Here is a 20346-nt window from a genome sequence, read left to right as displayed (position 1 = left end):
TGTATATCTCTTGCATATCGTCATCTGTTCATAACTTCTCAGGGTTCAGTCATTATTACCAAGTGTCCACGGCATGTATTCACTTCTCCAGAAGTACCATTCCATTTATGCATATCCAGTTTTGAGAGAAAATTAATAACGAGGTTCTGAGATTCACTGACCCAAAGATTTAGGCGTCGAGGACCACGCATACTTCCCCTCGCTTTGTCCCATATAAAAATGTGCAATTTCTTCTAGTTTTTATACCATTTTACTTACTTTTTTTTAGTTCTCCCGATTAAAATGTAGGAATTTCTACTCGTGTTCTTCCTCGTATCAGAATAAACAAATTAATTACTGCAGAATCTGAGACAATCTACGACAAGTGATCATCGTTCAGTCTACATGGCCCTTCCCTTAAAATCTTTTTATACTTTAAGAGTTGGCGTTGTGTCATAATTTGCAAGACTTATTTACTCAGGATACAAAAAAAATGTTTTAGACAGAATCCTAAAAGTAACCCAAAATACACAAAAACGTGTAGAGAAAATGTAGAGAAAATCCTAAAAGTAAGGAAACTTCTTTTAAAAATCAATGAGTAATTTCTTACGTGTCCAGAGATGTCACTATAAGTATATCAATATATGTTTAGTTCAACCATTAAAAATTATATATGTGCTTTACAATCCCTTCAACGATAAAAACAGTCCGAAATATGGTCTGGTACAAGACCAGTAACAAGCAAACAATATCGACAAAATCATTAAACATTTTAGGCTACAATTCAGCCAGCCCGCAGCCATCAAACAGACAATGCCTAAACTGACTCCGCTCTCCAGAAGAAAAGTTAATTCAATTTAGTTCTTAAATTACTTGTCCTCCAACAACTGTCCTTTTATCCCATTAAGCCATATAACGAAATGTCCCATTGCTTTCAGCAAGCACTCGTTTGTTTATGCTTGAAGCCCACTTGAGTGTTTGGAAAGGTATGAGGGAATGCAGGAATAGCTTCCACAGAGGTGGGGAAGGTCATATTTACTCGGTTCACTCTTGCTTCACCGGACGAGCAAGAGCCCACGATGGCGCAAAGCCAGAAGAATTTCGTAAAACAAAATGTGTCTTCATGTAAGACATCGATGTGGAAACACAATACCATCATACAGATCAGACTAAAGCAAAGATACTATAGAGTAGGCTACACATATAGTATCTTTGGCCTAAAGGAGAGCTACCGTAAAGATAACATAATGGATTGGAACTAAGAAAATCCGAAAACCAAGTGGCACAAAATAATAATAATAATAATAATAATAATAATAATAATAATAATAATAATAATAATAATAATAATAATAATAATAATAATAAAAATAATAATACATAAAGAGCAACCAGAGCGGTCGTTCAGATAACCGTTGATCTTCACGAAGCAAATAAGTAAAACATATAGGGGTCGTAATTGCTGACAATATGAATGAGTGACTAACTCTGATGACTATAACCTACAAAAATACATTAAAAAATCACCATCTCGTGACTGATTTCATATTCATGGACAAGAAGAAGAAGAAGAAGAAGAAGAAGAAGAAGAAGAAGAAAAATGATGATCCACATCGCAGATGGAAAGGTATACATATTGAGATCTCAGGCGCTTAATGTCTCTCTCTGACATCTATTTTAGTGAGACGTGAGCAAACAGAAAATGACCCCGTTTGTCGGAGATTTATTTTGTTGTCTCGTTTCTCTATGAAAAGCTGCTAGGGAGATGCTAGATAGACTTGAGTCACAATACTGAACGTACACACACACACATATATATTAAACAGTTCATATATATATATACGTACGTGTATATGTATATATATATATATATGAGATCCTCACGTGAAAATGAAAGAAGGAGGTACCCAAGGCTTTCAACTTTTATATATATATATATATATATATGATATGAGAGAGAGAGAGACGAGAGAGATGAGATGAGAGAGAGAGAGAGAGACAGACAGGACTGTGGAATTGTAGTTGGAATCTTAGGCAATTATTGTCAGTGGAGTTGAAATAGCAGGAAAATGCACCGACTCCTACCGTCATCTCTAATATCCTTGAAGGTAAAAAAAAAATTAATAATTAAAATAAAATTGTAACATTCCTTCACCCACAGCATGAAAGAGGGAAGAACTCAGATAAAATAATTAATTGCCCCTATTGCATTCTTACCAATATCCCCATATATATTCCCATTACCTTCTTATAAATATCCCCATTACAATGTTATCAATATCCTCATTATATTCTCATAAATACTTACACTCTTATTAATATCCCCATTATATTCTTATCAATATCCCCATTACAGTCTTATCTATATCCCTATTATATTCTTATATCTCCATTACATTCTATACAATATCCTCATTATATTTTCATCAATGTCCCCATTACATTCGTATCAATATCCCCTTTATATTCTTATAAGTATTCATATTACATTCTTATCAATATAATTATATTCTTAGAAACATCCCCGTTACATTCTTCTCAGTATCCACATCATATTCCTATTATATTCTTATCAATATCCACAATATATTATTATAAATATCCCCATTACATTCTTTTCAATTTCACCATTATCATCAAAATTTCCATTACATTCTTATCAATATCCTCTTTATAATTCTTACATCTTATTCCACTATTCCCTTTATTATTAATTCTTATTAAATTCACCCATACCCATTCTTATATATTCATTATAATTCTTATAATATCGTCACTATAACCTTATCAATATTCCCTATTATATTTTGATTAATATCCCCATAATATTATTATCAATATCTCCATTATATTATTATAAATATTCCCATTGCATTCTTATCAATATCCTCATTATATTATTATCAATATTCTCATTATATCCTTGCCAATATCCTCATTATGTCCTTGCCAATATCCTCATTATATCCTTGCCAATATCCTCATTGTATGCTTATTAACATCCACATTATATTCTTATAAATATTCCTATTACATTCTTATCAATATTCCCATTATCCTCTTATCAATATCACCATTATATTCTTGTCAATATCCTCATTGTATTCTTATTAACATTCACATTATATTCGCAAAAATATTCCCATTACATTCTTATCAATATCCCCATTATACTCTACGTAAATTAAACAACACTTATATCATGGAAGAAAAGGATTTCCTTCATTAGCTTCAATGACATAATAACTTAACTGTTCACTTTCTTGGTTTAACATGCTTCATTGTCACCCAATGGCGCTCACCCATTGCTCCGAAGGCCTGTTCCCGAGGACTTTTATTAAGGAATGCGTGTCCTAGCCCCGTGCCCTGCTAAAATGATTATGCAGTGATGAAATAATTACTTCGGACCAGATGATCTCTCACATTAGATAATACGATACCACAAATCTTCGCCAAGATCGAATAATTCACCCAACTCCTCCACTATTAAGGGTTCAATCTATCCAAAGATTACATTGCTTGTTAGGATATAGGTAATCATCAAATTCGACAATCAAAATTTACGGTAATTATGCGTCTTATTCAGGATTCCTAAGCCTGGAAATGTTTGGAATAAAAACCCCATTCCAATATATCTCAGAATCCGATCATTTCATGCCACCCAAGAGGTCAGTAATTCTTATGCGTAATAACACTTAATAAAAAAAACAAACAAACAAATCGGACAACAACATGAACTTATTACTGGAGGCAATTACAGGCTTAAGCTAAGTCCAAGCAATGAACTGAGAAAGTCTTCCCACACTAAACAGCACGATTATAACAGCAAATAACTGGTATTTTTCCCCAGCACATGAAAACCTAGGACACGAATATAACAGCTAACAAATTATCCACTTTTCATAATTATCAAACCAACTATTCTAGAAAACCTAGATCCCGACTATAACAGCACATAACTGGTAATTATCCACAGCAAATAATTACCTAGTACTATAGAAAATTATCCTAGAAAACCTAGGACAGCAAATAACAGGTAATCGTTCACGGCACACATTTATCTATACTCTTTTTTCCATCTGTCCATCCTCCTGTGGTGTTTTCGCATGGTAACACTGCGTCCCGGCTTTAAATAGTTACGCTAAGAGTAAGTTTTAGGTAAATAAAAGGATATCTGGGTGTACATTTGCAACTGAAAAGTGTTTTAATAATTTACTGCATGCGAATTACACAGTTAATATTTGAAATAGGATATTATTTAAAGCCCGGGACGCAGTGTTACCATGCACAAACACCACAGGCGGATGGACAGATGGAAAAAAACAGAGTATAGTCAGCCATTCTCAAAAATCCAAATATCATTCACCTATAACTCACCAATACACCTGATGGAGTAACAGACGAGGCCGAAGGCGATGGATTGGATGTTGCCGAACTTCTTGCAGATGCCGCCCGACAGAGCCAGGAAGGGAATTGCCGAGACGGAGGCGATGGTCGTCAGGATGCCGATGAACCAGTTCGTGGCCTCCAGGTCCCGCAGCAGCCACGGCAGGAAGTTCTCGATGAAGCCGTAGCACATGCCTGGTGTGCAGGAGAGATTATATGCTATGAATTGGAATAAGAAGTTTAGGCCAAAGACCAAGCGTTGGGACCTATGTGGTCATTCAGCGATGAAGAGGAAATTGAGAGTAAAAAGGTTTCAAAGGTGTAACAGAAGGAAAACCTTAGGAGAGGGTGGAAGGTAAGATGGAAGAAAGAGAAAAACAGAGGTGCAGTAAAAGGAATGAGGGGGCTTGCAGCTAAGGGCTGAAGGGATGTCTCTCTCTCTCTCTCTCTCTCTCTCTCTCTCTCTCTCTCTCTCTCTCCACATTATCTGTGATCAAATATACTCCACTGACTACCGTGTTAAACTAAAACCGATCACATTAAATTTTTTTTCTCTTCCTTACTCTTCCTGACATGGATTATGTGATGACTATTGGGTTAGGATAAGCTCGTCGAGGTAGTTTAGAAAGAGCTCTGGTTGCCACGTTAGCCATTCTCTCTCTCTCTCTCTCTCTCTCTCTCTCTCTCTCTCTCTCCACACTATCTGCGGCCCACTGTAGTCAACTGAACACCAGGCACATTGTGGGGTGCTGAGCACCTCGTCGAGGTTCCCCAGTAACTGATTACATTAAATCCTCTCTCTCTCTCTCTCTCTCTCTCTCTCTCTCTCCAGCTGCAACACACTATAATCGATTGAACAACATATACAAAATAAACTGTTTTAGTCAATAGAGGCACAATGCGTTTGAAGGAGAACCCAGATTGTGTACATCCCAGCCACAAAGAGAGAGAGAGAGAGAGAGAGAGAGAGAGAGAGAGAGAGAGAGAGAGAGAGAGAGAGAGAGAGAGAGTGCTTTTGGGATACTTACAAACTAACGCTAACTGAAGATGTGAAATTAGGAAATTCCTTTATAATCAGAAGCTACACCTACGACAAGATTACTGCTAATACACCTCTGAAACATTTGGTTGTTATTCATGGACATACTGAAGAAACTCACAAAAATATATATCATCCAATTCTATTCCAAATAGGAAAATGGAAAATGTAAATGGTTAAAAAAATGACCAACAGTTTCGTCCGCCATTGAAGAGGTCCATTGGTGGACAAAACTGTTGAGCATTTTTTTCTAGCCATTTAAAGTTTTATTTTCCTGTATGAATACAATTGTATATATATATACATATATACTATTCTCGTTTCTCTCCTTTCCAAAACATATAGATCCGCAATGAACTAACCGGACACAAAGACCACCATGATGAGAAGCACCACTTCGAAGTTGGTGAAAATGTTACCGATATTCTCACAAATGCTCCTCGCCGGCACCTTGAACCTCAGGTCAAGCTTCACCAGCATCAGTGAGCATAAGATCTTCAGGGCGCAATAGAAGATGAAGATCACGCTGTTTGGGAGAGACGTGAAAGTATCAAGTACTAATAAATAATAGATAAATGAACAAGAAAATAATTGACTATTAAATCATTGTTTATCTCAATCTTATGTAATGTTTCATGCACCACTGTCTTGGTTTTTGTGACTTATAATGATACTTACATATCTATATGTAGCCTATGTACAGGGTTGTTCCTACTACTACTGCTGCTACTACTACTACTACTACTACTACTACTACTACTACTAATGATAATAATAATAATAATAATAATAACTGGATGCTCACTAGTAATCTGTGTAGTGTTCGCCGTCGCCAAACAAGTCAATGAAGAAGCCGGACAGAGGGGCGAAGACCATCCCCCCGACCGAGCCGTAGATCCTCTGCAGCCCGTAGTCGTGGCCGAACTCCTTCAGGATGGCGACCACAGCCACTTCGAAGAGCGTGTAGGAGAGCCCGATGAGGAACTTCATGACCAGCTTGACACTCACGAAGAGCCAGAAGCTGAGAGCAACGTCGTGCTCGATGCTCAGCGGCCGGCTCTGACAGGTCAGGTTGTGCGGGACTTCGACGCTGCAGTGGAAGATGCACTTCACCAACTTGCCCCCTTCTTCGGCGTCGAAACTCTGCTCGGATACGACGAGTTTCGGGACGAATATCTTCTTGGGCACCTCGCCCGTGACGCAGTGTAGCTTCTGGCCGTACTTGGCGTCCATCGGGGCGCTGATCAGGACGAAATGGGGCTTCTTGTTGGCGACCTCCTCTAGACGCATGTCCACGTTGTGCAGGCTGAAATTCTTGGGCAAATCTTCGTGCGCCATAGACTTATTGAGATTCATCCGGAAGCATTTCTGGACGAAGCGGCTGCTCTTCTTGCCATCTTGTACATCGCAAAGGTGGTACAAGGTCGAATTGACCGTGGCGACAATCTTCGCCTTCTTGACCTTCTTGAACAAAAGAGGAGGGTATTCCACGACAGGCTCCGGACAAATGTAGCCGCAGTTTTCGGCTTCGATCATTGGTGCCGTCAACGTCCCGTTATAGAAGACGCACCTGTCTTCTTCTTTCTTGGGTTTTGGGGGTGTGAGAATGAAGTCTTCTCCCTCACACATTAGACCCAAGGTTAACGTATCGGAGTACGTGGGGTTGGTCCTTGCAGGTGGAATCGTGACGTTGATAAGGGCCACCAGTCCGCTCATAGCCACAGTGAAAACTAGAACCCCCTTGAAGGAAAGAGAAAAGCTGATAAGTTAACGAACGAAACAGTTGACCAATAATTCACTGATACTACATTCGACTGATGATTCACTGAACAATGAAGATGATATTAAACATCCAAAGAGAATCTACGGACGCACGGAAGAATTAATATCTATACAGACCAACAAAATAGTTAAGACAGTGCAAAGGACAAATTAAAGTCAGAAATATAGAATCCTGCAAATTACTTAAATCATTATTAGGCTTGTAATTTGAAGGAAAAGGAGTTAATCTTCTCTGGAAAGGACGAAGTTCATTGCTGTGCTGATTTTTCTATTCTCTTGGTTCTTCCTCTCTCCCTCCCTTGATTCAGTGCTTGTGTCTCTCATACACATCAAACAGGTAACTGGTTCTAATCTAACCAACATAACCTCCAACCTCCCAGTCTATCTATATATATATATATATATATATATATATATATATATATATATATATATATCATACATATATATATATATATATATATATATATCTATATATATATATATATTCAGTCAATTATTGCAGTTCAGTCGATCAGCGCAGTATATTAAATATTACAACATCGATAATTAATGAAAAAGTGCTATCTGTCTCAAAACCAATCTGCCATTTCTATATGTTAGACTTTACATTGACAAACATCAGCTTTTCTCCTGTTCTTTGTGCTCGTGGAACATCTCATGAATTCAACTATATGATACACATACCCTGCTGAACTGATGGTTAACCTGTGCGATAACATGGACAATCTAGAAAGCGTAGTAGCTCTCTAGAATTCAGAGAACCACGGCTGAGAAGAGAGACGCGATCCTTACCCGGAAATTCCCCAGCTTATCGGCGATAAGTCCGGCCAGCAGGGGAGCGAAGACCGGAATGAGAGGACCGATCGTGAAGATGAGACCCACCTCCTGCAGGTTCAATCCGAGGGCGCGCATCAGCGGCGTGGTGAAAGGGGCTATGCACTGAGTTGCTGCAAAGAAAAATGAACGAAAGAGAATGATTGACGGGTAATGAATCTCTGGTTTTGAGATAACAATATCTAGAAAGGACAACACAAACGACTGGTTAGTCAGGGTTAGCTGTCTTCCTCCTTGACAGCATGCATGGTGACAATTGAGTCTTTCGAAATTCTTTGCTCCCTTTCCTATCGGCCCCAAATCCGGACAAAAAATTAAAAATAAAATGAAATAGAACCGTTACTGGCACTTATAACAGGTCTCAGGAGTCCGGCGTGAGCGGCATTAGAACACGAGGCCTGATAAGCCGACAAGAACATTGGTGAAAAATACGACCAAAAGGATCAATTCATAGATAGAGAAGGATCACTTTGTTATACGGGTAGGGTTATGTTCAGGTGAATGTGACACTGAGTTATTACGAATGTAGTTAGTGTCGCAAGTAAAAGGAATCACAGCAACATCTTAATCGCTAATACTATGAGAGAGAGAGAGAGAGAGAGAGAGAGAGAGAGAGAGAGAGAGAGAGAGAGAGAGGAAATTTACTTACAGATTTCTTAACAAATCATAACTTAAAACTAGAAGTGGCCTCTTTTCCTTCTTCAAAATTTTTTATAATAAAACGAACTTCGAAGCCTTTCAAAACTTTAGGAGTGTTTTAAAACTATAATATCTATTTCTCTTTCGCCCCTCAATCTCCAATCAGCACTATGTGCCACTATAAATGACTAGAGAAAGATTCCTCTCTCGGTAAAAAAAAAATTAAGACTAGCATTTTGTTGTACTGAACCGGAAGCTTCAAAAGGTCAAAAGGATTACCTAGGTTATCCACTTACTATCCGACACGACAGACGTCGAATCGAAGTCGACAGTGTCGGGAGGGAAAATTGATTAATCTACTGTAATTACCTTTCTGTCAGAGTCTAAATCAGAGTCAGACAGTCCCGTACTTCCGAATGGAATTGAGGATATATTTCATAATGAGATCATAGAACGCAGTTACTACTAAATATACACATTTAAATCACTTTTCAGACATATGCTTTGCTGAGAAGACAAATTGAGTAGATAAATTAAAATCTGAGAGGTACTAGTTACCAAGGCAAATATTTTTGCCCTCTTGACAGTTGCTCCATGAATCATATTTTCTGAAAATTATTACATGCAAAGTTTTTATTCTTAAAATTATAACAATCGAACCATAAGAAGTTTTTGACTGAATATTGTATTAGTATATCAGAATACTGAAAAAGGAAGTAGACTGTGCGTACAGTATTTGAATAATTCCGATTATATCTTGAAATGCAAATGAGCTGTTAGGGAAAATTAAGAGGCTTATCCCATACTTGTGGCATGTCGCTTACAAAAATTTGAATTTCAGTAGTAATCTAAAGAAAGGAACATTTATAAGATTCTAAACTGGTTATATGATTGTGCCGAAATCTCTAAGATCTGTAAACTTTTGGTTTTCGGCTCTCATTAGATTTCCCTCAAATATTCAATATTTAAATAGGTACTTCATTTCGCATCTTGCCACTTAGAAGCAGACTGCTTCCTACTTCTGGTCTTTCAGAGCATCCAAAACATGCAACCCTGTCCTTCTGTTCCTGGATAAATGTGGAATTTAATCAAGCTTTTCTGCAGTGTCTGAGAGGCTTGAAAACGTTCACCCTGAGTAACTGCTTCGAAGTGACGGATTTTCGAAAATTCGATTGGGTGTCCGCCACTACGTAAAACTGAGTCCCCATAACAGCCTATATACTCAGATCTGTCTAGCCAGGAGGCATTGATTGTTATAACTTACAGTCTCTCCTAATTGATCCACAATAATGGATATGAATTATCGTTCTCTGCTTTATTGAGTTTACTTTAACTTTATCGTGATAGTGCAAAAATGAAGTCACGGATTAGCACGAATTCTGGTGATCAGTCACATAATGCATAGTTGCATACAGGAAGGGGCAATTTCATATTTGGTAATTATTCAGAACTTCTTCCGGATACAGGCTTCACGATGTATTCTATGGCAAAAGAAACAACCAACACGAGAAGGACATCGAGCAAATGAAACAATTTTACAATGGGTGTCCAGCTGTCGCAAAGATACTAGTCAAAATGGCTTGACTTGAAACATTTAGAACTGGGACGTTGTATTCACTGAATACTTTCTCATTCTTTGTACATAGTTCTTGTTGTCGTTGATGCTTCTGCTACATTTCAAGGATTTTACACACTAATATTTTTGCCTAAGTTATATTCTCAGTAATATGCCTATCATCCCTCGATTTCTCTTGTCCTCGTTCTGGCTGTACTTTCACAAGAACAAGATGTAAGAACAACTACATCTGAAGTACACTGCAATTTATTTGTCTCTTGCAACATAAGTGTCTGTTTACATTATGTTTATTTGTTTCTGAGGCTCCGTGTTAGAAAATGTGTTTGTAATTTACAGGTTGTCTCTTACGAAACACTTTCGACATCCCTTGTCTTTTAAACTAAGGATTGTCTATTTGTTTCTTATGCCCTATATTTTTTATTTATTTTGACTTTGTTATTACCGTTTAACTAAACGCTTTCATTTTCCGAAAACAAATACGCAGGAACTATCGTTATTATCCGAGCCTACTACTCCACGTATAAAAAAAAAAACACACTTGCAGACTGTAGTTATGCATCATTACTTTATATCTTATTCTAACTTAAGAAATGTCAGTGTTGTTTCATACAATTAAAGTTATTGCCGGATATAGTTACAGAGAGAGAGAGAGAGAGAGAGAGAGAGAGAGAGAGAGAGAGAGAGAGAGAGAGAGAATGGTACTCTTTTGCGTTTACTCATTTTTGTAATTTCACTGGCTTCGCTTTGCTTACATTCCAAATCCTTGAGCTTTCGTCTACACTTGTCATCCAACATAACATCACCGTAATTATTTTTCATAACTGGAATTAGCTAAAAGAGTATACGGAAGAGAATGTCTATAGCTGAGAAAGCGTCGTTTGAGGGAGGGGCGGCGAATCGAGCTAAAACAGCTACAGAGTTACCATGAGAGGCTGCCGTTCGTTGCCTGGGCAGATAGGATGTCAAAAATGGGTGTGAGCAGATGGGCGTTTAAGTAACAGTAATCGTCGCTGTGTGCATCGCACATTCCTCCCACTGACATATCCCCACTGTAGCCAATCTTGCAGTTACTGAAAATTATGGCGCCAGTCTTAACAGAAGCTCAAAACAAAGAGATGTCTAGCGGCTGCTCCTCCACACAGCAGATCAAGAGCTTATCCAGCAGGAAGTGTTAATTTGATCCTTAATTTTGCGCCTTCGCCAAGTTTACGTAATAAATTAAACTGTCACTTTTGCGCAGCAGAAATGCGGTCTCATGGCCTCATGGAGATGTTCTTTGGTAGAAATCCCTGTTTATTTCCTTATTTTCCTTTAAATCAGTTATTAACAGTGAAGATGCGTTATTTCATTATTCAATTGCCATTTCCAATTCATTTTTATGAAAAAAACTGTCTTCATGTGCTCAGCTAAAATTTAGAAGAACTTTTATATCTTTATAAAGATATTCTAGGGATGTGCCCTCCTACTCATCTCCAAAGACTGAGAGGACATAATTTTTGACTACAGACCTGAGACCCTTCTCCCCAAGAGACAAGGCGAGAAAAAGGAAAGGGCGATATGACTGGGGCTCCTGAAAGAGCAACAAAAACTGGAAACAGGAAAATAATTCAATCAATGTAGGAGGAGATGGACTGACTGATGCCACGAGGAGGCTGCTCCGGAGTACGTATGTTTTTCAGACATATACTGCTATGCAAATGAAACTATTGGAGCCGACCTTAGCATTCTCTCCAGAGAGAGAGAATGCTGTTCAATGGGAATTTCAATGTATTATTTTCAGAGGTAAAAATGTCTGCTTTAACGAATGAGACGTAGCGATGTAAATTTTCTCAAGCCTCTCTAACAATTTTCGAAGTGAATCCTTTGGTCAAAATATTTTGAGTAGTCCGATTTTTTGCAAATATTCAGCACAAAGTAATCTGATGTTTTGTGGGATTTAAAATACGTCCATTATTTGGATTACTTTATTGTTTCTACAATTATAATAGCGCCCTCATACTTAACAAGAAAAAGGCTCGGTCATCGTCATCCTGGAAAGTTTGGAACCCCTGATATAGACTACGTGCAGAGGATATTGTTGAGGATAAAGAGGAAAGAAATAAACAAGTAAAAAATGCGCAGAAGTTTCTCCCGCGCAATCGAGTTTCCTGTGCAGCATATAATGCTGTATGAACCTCTCTACCATGGCTCATGAAACTCTCAGCCGCGACCCATGAAACTTTCAGCCACGGCCAGGTGGTGGCCTGTGTTATTGGCACATATAGCGGTGCTAGACACAAAATCGTGGCTAACTTTAACCTTAAATAAAATCAAAACTACTGAGGCTAGAGGGCTGCAATTTGTTAAGTTTGATGATTTGAGGGTAGATGATCAACATACCAATTTGCAGCCCTCTAGCCTCTGTAGTTTTTAGATCTGATGGCGGATAGAAAAAGTGCCGACGGACTGACAAAGCCATCTCATCAGTTTTCTTTTACAGAAAACTAAAAGCAGGAATGCAAGGAGCGCTGGAATCGGTGAAAGGACAGTGAAGAAAGTGGATCTTTATTTTTTTTAGAACAAACAAACAATTAATTCAGTGTGATCGAGTAGGGGTAGAAAATTATATTTGCAGTTGAAAACTTTATGGGAAAGAACTGAATTTTTTCAGCTGGAAGAATGTCAGAGTATATTAACATTTCAAAAGTCGCCCTAAAAAATAGCCTTTAGATGATGTCATGAGTCTATGGATTTAAAACAAAGTAGAGACATGTTTCACATGTTTCAAATTGTGACATGTTTTAAGGCCCGGTCCCACAGAACTATGGATAAATACGAATGAATCGAGGATGCCAATTTTGCTGGGTTCCAGCCGTCCGCAAGCATCCGCAGCAAAAATGCACTTTTTTCCGCAATACTGCGCTGATATGGACATCGTGTGAATTACACAGGTATTGAGTATGTGTGGCTGAAGTGCGGCGTTTGGGTTGCATAGGTCAAAAACAGGGTTGCCAGCCAACTTGGAAGGAGGAAATCGTCCACCCAACCTCTCAAGATGCCACAGAAGTAGCCAGCCGATAAGTCCCAGAAGTCCATCATCAAGAAGAGGGCGACACCCTTGGATTTAGGGTCAACTGCTGCTCCTACCCCAGCCCCTACTCAGGAGCCACTCAAGAAAATGAAGAAGCAGCGTGCAACTCTAGTTCCAGAGGACGAGCCCGCCTCAACTTGACTGTTATGTTGTTGGGTGAAAGCAACAATCAGACAGCATCCTTGAGAGTCCATGGTAAATAGGTGTATACTCCTCCAGAACCAGATGACAATTGACGTGAGTTAGACTAGGATAAGGATAGGGAAGTGGGGAATAGGGGAGAAGGAAGAGCACCTCTGGATACAATCCAGTTTAAGCCTAACGGGGGATACTCGGGATGGGAAAGGTTGAAGGAAAAAAGGGAGGGAAAGTGAAGTATAGTAGAAGAGAAAAAAGTGAGGGGGAGACCCTCTTGCGAAGTTAGATTACTGGTTTAGCCACCATGCAAGGACAAGACAGAGAAGAAAGGCTCGGAAAACAGTTAATTTGGTTCATCGCCTGATAACTGGAATTGATTTTATATGTTAGTAGGATAGAGATGTACAAGCACCTTATGTTTTTAATTATTGTTAATTATGATTCATATTATTTATTTTTTTTTTTTTTTTTTTTTTTAGTCAGTCAGTATATATATACCTTGGTCTGGGGGGTTCACAATTTACCTTTGGCTCAAGTCTACTCCACCAGTAGTGATCTCTGACTTGGTTGATAATGGTTGTGAATAAGTTATCGTCCTCTAAACTTAATTTGTCCCAAGTTTTCTGCCCAAGTCTATGGAACCTGGCATTCAGAGGCTCCAATTTTGAGTGATTATGCAACTCCCTTATCGTGTTGAAATAAGGGGGACTTTCCCTATCTGCTTGCCTCAGAGCTTTATTCTGAACTGCTTGCATTTTACTAAGTACTGTTTTACTAAGTGCTCCAAATATGATGGCTGGGTATTCTAGCTGTGGCCTGGCTAGTGATTTATATAGCTTGAGTTGAGTTTTTGTCGACAGTCCTTTGAATCTTTTTAATCTACTGACAGTTTTCCTCGCGGTAGCTATTCTCAGCTGTACATGGGGAAGAATGCCTGATTTTTGAAATTTGCACCCAAGAATTGTGACTTGTTGGATATATGGAATTCTCCTATTGTTGACTATAATATCCATGGGACGTCGAGCAGAAATTGAGAGGAGCTGGAATTTATTCATATTTGTAGTTACCTTCCATTTCTTTTTGTAGTTATTGATTTTCTGTATTTCCCTAACAGTCTTTCTTTGCAGCATACATTTGGCTTTGGTAGAATATGTTATTACTTGGGTATGATCATCTGCAAACATAATTTGAAGGCAACCTTGAGATGTAAAAGTTGTAGAGTGATGGGGAGAGAATGCTACCTTGAGGAACCCCTGACTGTAACTGGAACTCTGGTCCTATGAAGTCTTTAATTTTAATTCTTGCCACACGGTTGTCAAGAAAGTTACATAGCAGTCTGGTTGGTAAATCTGGCAATTGTGCCTCCAAAAGTTTGTATTTTAAAGCTTCATGCCAGACTTTATTGAAGGCTCGACTGACATCCCTAGAGATAAGGTTGCAGCCGTATCCTAAACTTTTCTTGACTGCTATGAACTCATATAGTCTAGTTAATGCAAGCTGAGTTCCTTTGCCTTGAGTAAACCCATGGTTATTATTGGTTAGTAGATTATCTTCGAGGAACTCATTAAACCTTATTTGAACGATTTTTTCAAGGATCTTACCAGGTATTTCTAGAAGTGAAATTGGTCTATAGTTAGAAACAGTAGTTAGATCTTTACCCTTTTTCCCCACAAAGGGAAGTAGTGCTTTCTTGAAAAAGTCTGGCCAGTAGCCCATACTTATGGTTTCATTGAAAATGACTCTTAGAAAGTCCAGCATGGAATTGGGAAGGTGCTTGATTATAATTTTGTTTACTCTAGAATGGCCAGGTGCTTTGTTTTTAAAATTATTGATTATTTTGATGATATCTTGCAGTTGTATTGGTTTAATAAACTGGTCTTCAACATCTAATCTATCGAGGTCTACCGTGTCGTATGGTATTATTTGATCGTCATGTTCATGAAGTGCTGCAATCACTCATTGTTCATGTTGCAAGTCAAACCTTAAATTCTCCCATGGGTTTATTCTGAAGATATTAGACCAGAATTCTCTGAAAATTGGTTCCTGGTCTTGGGGTGAAAAGATTTTCCTGTTGTTATGGAGTATGTAGGCTGTAGGTTCAGTATCTGATCCCAGAAGCCTTCTGATCATTTTCCAGAACTTTCCTGGGTCTCTATAGATTCCTTCAATTTTATTTAGAAGTGTCTCCCAAGTCAAATTTATGAGTTCCTTAGCTTCTATTTTAATTCTTTCTTTAATATTTTGTAAGTATTCTAATAGCTGCTGTGTTGGGCCATGATTATTAATTAAAACTAGGGCTTGTTTATAGTAATATTGTAACTGCTTAAGATTCTCTGTTTCTTTAGAATATGGTAAGATCCTGAAAGTTTTGAGGGGTATGCAAAGTTCTGTGGCTTCTTTGATCATCCTGTACCAAAAAGTTATTTTATCATCGATGTAGGATTTATCCTTTCTGATGTTATCAGGTTCGTCATAGTTGGAGAGAGAGTCATCGAGAATATCCTTGAAACGGTCCTAGTTGGCATTGGTCAAATCGAGTCTTGGGCTGGCTGCTACCATAATAGGTCTCACAGTAAGTTTTAATAATATAGGTATGTGATCTGAGGTAGTTAAAGGACCCTGAGTGATTGAATAATTGAAAATGTGGTATCTGTTAGACAGAAGGATGTCTTCTGCTGAAGTATGTTTGAAAATCTGGTCCTAGAAAGTAAACTAGATTCCTGTTCATAAGACCTTGAATTAAGGTGCCTCTGGGATTTGTGCTATTGTGGCCCAGGGCCGGGTGAGTTGCATTTAGGTCAGCTAGTAAATAGACAGGGATATTGCGTCTCATTAAGGACAAGATTGCTATGCTGAGGAAATACTGGGTTCCTGGGGGGTAAATAAGTAGTTGCTATGATTACTGGTCCCCGAACTGTCTGTAGTTCTACTGCAATTAGGTCATGATTGAATCCGTCTATTAATTTGGCCGTGATATCCCGTCTTACTGCCATCGCTGTCCCGGCATTTTGATCATTAGTGGTGTTGCATTGGAAAACGTTGTAGTTCCAAATCTTGATGCGAGTGGAGTTGGGTATCCCCGTGGAATTTAGAAGTATAAGATGTGGGGAAAAAGAAGAATAAATGTTACTTAGTTCCTTACTACGAAGGAATGTCCACTTCAGTACATTATGTTGAATGACTGTGAGAGTGTCCATTATGGTGTTTTTCCTTTCGTTAAGTCAAAGAATCCTGAGTTTAATTTTTGGAATTTATTCGTGGTTTATCCTCGTGGATCCTGCCTAACTAATTTATTTGTCAAGTTCTATTGTTCCATCAGTAATGTGTTGTTGTTGACTGTATTATTGTCTAATTTCTCTGTGAAGATGTACTTCATCGTTTTATAGTCAAAAATCATCCTCTTGAGGGTATTGTGGGTTGGGTTTTTGGGGTTTGCCGTGTTAATGGAAATGTATAGTCTAAGTCCAATTTTGGGGTTCTTGGTTTGATTGATGGAAGGGAGGCTTGGAAGAGCCAAAGCTCCTTGTATTTCAGGGTCTGTATTGTTATAGGTTGAGGTTGATGCTTGTGATTGTTGAGGTGGCTGTTTTTTTGCAGGGTGTGAAGGCATTTCAACTTCAGAGTCTGAATCGCTTAGTATTCTTTTCCTCTTGGCTTCTTCAGTTTCCATGTCGTCATCAATTGTCAGGGGCTGATTAGGACTGGTGTTGTTTTGATTTTCTGACTTTAACAAAGTTGAAACTTTCTTGGCTAGCTTGATAGCCTCTGTAGGAATTTTAATCAACAGTAGTCCATTAGCTTTGTAGAAAGCGTCCATCATTGTTTGGAAAGTGCCTGGTTCAACTGTTTCACTCAAATTTGCAGTGATTATTGCTGTGTTAATTACAGTGAGCTGATGAAGTGAGATGTTGTTGTTGGGTGTGATTGAACTATTCGGCGCAGTTGAGGCTGTGGCTTGAGCGAAGGTCTTGTTTGGAGTAATCTGGGATTGTTGGTTCCTGATCGTTTTAGCCTGGTCCTTGGTCAAAGTTTTCCTGGTTGGGCATCTTGCAGCCATGGTTGGGTGATCCCCATTACAAGTGATGCACTTTTGATTTTCTTGGTTGGTGCAATCGGTCCAATAGTGTTCTTCAGAGGCACATATTGAGCAGATTTTATAGTACTTGGCTTGGGGCAGTTCTTTTTTGTATGCTCATAACTGTAGCATCTCATACACTGGGGTGGAACAGCATAAATCTCCTGACTTAGGAATCTAGGTGGGAAGGATTGGCCAGAGATGAGAAGTCCTTTAATGAGACAGTCTCTCACCATTTGGGTAGACTCAAGTTTGACCTTAAATGTGGTTTTGGTGTTAGGAAGCTTAATGATTGCTGTAACCTTCACACCATTTCGTTGCTCAATTTCATACTTGAGCTCTTCTTCGGATTGATTATATACCAAACTGTCAGCCTGGGTTACGACCAATGTACGAGAAGCCTTCAGATGAGGGGGGTCCAGAACTTCAAACTTATTATCATGAAGAGCAAGTTTGGTGTCAGGATGAATTATTTTTTCTACTGTTGCTTCATCTGCTATAGCTAAGTAGTAATTATTAGCCTTAGTGAGTTTGTGGATAAAGCATAATTTATCCTGTAGAATATTCCATATTGCCTGGCGACGTGATTCTTCATCAAGTCCCTGGCTAGTGTCCTTAATCTTAACTTTACCCATTATGACATGATTGAGCAGAGAATATTACCCTCTGAAAGAAAAATGATTAATTCCCTCTGTAAGGAAGATGCTAAATTAATCTAGGGGATTTGCACAACCTTTTTGACAAATATGTAAATTTCAAAATTTTGAGAAAATTTTTGAGAAAATTGTGATACAGCAACGTGGGATGATTTTTGAAAAGGGGGGAAGGTGTAGAAATATCAACTTTTTAACAAAACTTCAAAAAAAAGTGAAGAATTTCAATTATTAAGGGCGGTAGAACCAAAAAACCGTTTTTTTTTTTTTTTAAGAAATTAAGAATTAGAGTAACAGTAATAGTTAACAGTCACTTATGGAAGGCAGTGACTAATACCTAACTCCTATGCAGGCACTACTGAAGAAGTATGAGCCTGGACGATGCAGAACTCCCAGTGCCCCTAGAGAGTTTTAAGACCACAACGGCTACTCCAGGGGCAAAGGGCTACTGATGGTGTTAGTTGGAAGAAGTTGAGAATGAGGTATGGAGAGAAACAGGGGAGAGTAGAAATGTGGGCAAAGCCCTAGGAGGGGGTATGGGAATAAGGATTAGGGGTCCTGTCCTTGAACAGCTACTGCTGAAGGGAGAGGTCCTGTCAGACTTCAGGTTGGAGCTTCCATAGAGGGCTGCTAGTTGGAGCTTCGAGAGGAGAGAACCTTCCTGGACGGTGGCTGGCAGGCGAATCCCTGACTCTGATGTGACGTGAGTCCAGTTCAGGCTCACTTTATATACAATCTCAGGCTACCGTTATCCAATCGCTATTGGTTCGCAAATTATAAGCTGTGTATTTGGAATGCATTCTTATAATTCGTAGTATGGATGTGTTAGATACGCTATACATTCGGTATACATACACGGTACATACGCTCCCATTCCGCTACCAACATGCAATTACCCGTGAGCTGCGGATAAAGGCCGGACACAGCGAATAACAGTGGATGTATTGTGTATGGATTGTGTATGTATTGCGAATGTATTACGAATCCCATCCGCAACCAAAATTTTGTGCAGTTCAAAAATCAGAGAGCGGAAGAAACACCCAGTGTGAATGCATTGGGAACGTGTTGAGGTTGATTTCTACATAAATTGCGAATACTGAGTATGTTTGGCGAATGCCTACCAATTTCATGAGTAATTCAGTCGCAATTCACCCGCAAGGCCTTTGGGACCGGTCCTTTACATGTTTCAAATTGAGACATGTCTTACATGTTTCAAATTGAGATATGTTTTACGTGTTTCAAATTGAGACATGTCTTACGTTTCAAATTGAGACATGTCTTACGTGTTTCAAATTGAGACATGTCTTACGTGTTTCAAATTGAGACATGTCTTACGTGTTTCAAATTGAGACATGTCTTACGTGTTTCAAATTGAGATGTCTTACGTGTTTCAAATTGAGATATGTCTTACATGTTTCAAATTGAGACATGTCTTACATGTTTCAAATTGAGACATGTCTTACATGTTTCAAATTGAGATATGTTTTACATGTTTCAAATTGAGACATGTCTTACATGTTTCAAATTGAGATATGTTTTACATGTTTCAAATTGAGATATGTCTTACATGTTTCAAATTGAGACATGTCTTACATGTTTCAAATTGAGACATGTTTTATGTTTCAAATTGAGATATGTTTTACATGTTTCAAATTGAGATATGTCTTACATGTTTCAAATTGAGACATGTCTTACGTGTTTTTCAAATTGATGTTTTAGTTTCAAATGAGACATGTCTTACGTGTTTTCAATTTGAGACATGTCTTAAATGTTTCATTGATGATAAGTTTTACATGTTTCAAATTGAGATATGTTTTATGTTTCAAATGTTTTAGACATTGCTCACCATGATTTCAAATTGAGATATGTTTTACATGTTTCAAATTGAGACATGTCTTACGTGTTTCAAATTGAGACATGTCTTACATGTTTCAAATTGAGATATGTTTTACATGTTTCAAATTGAGATATGTTTTATGTTTCAAATTGAGACATGTCTTACATGTTTCAAATTGAGACATGTTTTATGTTTCAAATTGAGACATGTCTTACATGTTTCAAATTGAGATATGTTTTATGTTTCAAATTGAGACATGATTTATGTTTCAAATTGAGACATGTTTTATGTTTCAAATTGAGACATGTTTCACATGTTTCACATTGAGACATGTC

General features: G+C 38.2%; 1 protein-coding gene across 2 annotated transcripts in view; it reads right to left on the bottom strand.

The window, feature by feature from the left end:
* Window positions 1–20346, bottom strand: part of LOC135219469 (uncharacterized) — a 39066-nt gene that overhangs the window by 14777 nt on the left and 3943 nt on the right. For both annotated transcript variants that reach the window (XM_064256267.1, XM_064256268.1), the window contains exons 3-6: window positions 7982–8136; window positions 6210–7144; window positions 5767–5930; window positions 4357–4560 (exon numbers count right to left, since the gene is read on the bottom strand). In XM_064256267.1, coding sequence (XP_064112337.1) covers window positions 4357–4560; window positions 5767–5930; window positions 6210–7144; window positions 7982–8136 — 1458 coding nt within the window. The remainder of the gene's footprint in view (window positions 1–4356; window positions 4561–5766; window positions 5931–6209; window positions 7145–7981; window positions 8137–20346) is intronic.

Source organism: Macrobrachium nipponense, chromosome 1 (genome assembly GCF_015104395.2).
Source record: "Macrobrachium nipponense isolate FS-2020 chromosome 1, ASM1510439v2, whole genome shotgun sequence".
NCBI classification, from domain to species: Eukaryota; Metazoa; Arthropoda; class Malacostraca; order Decapoda; family Palaemonidae; genus Macrobrachium; species Macrobrachium nipponense.
Note: the sequence above shows the minus strand (reverse complement) of the source record. Positions and strands in the feature narration are given on the sequence as shown.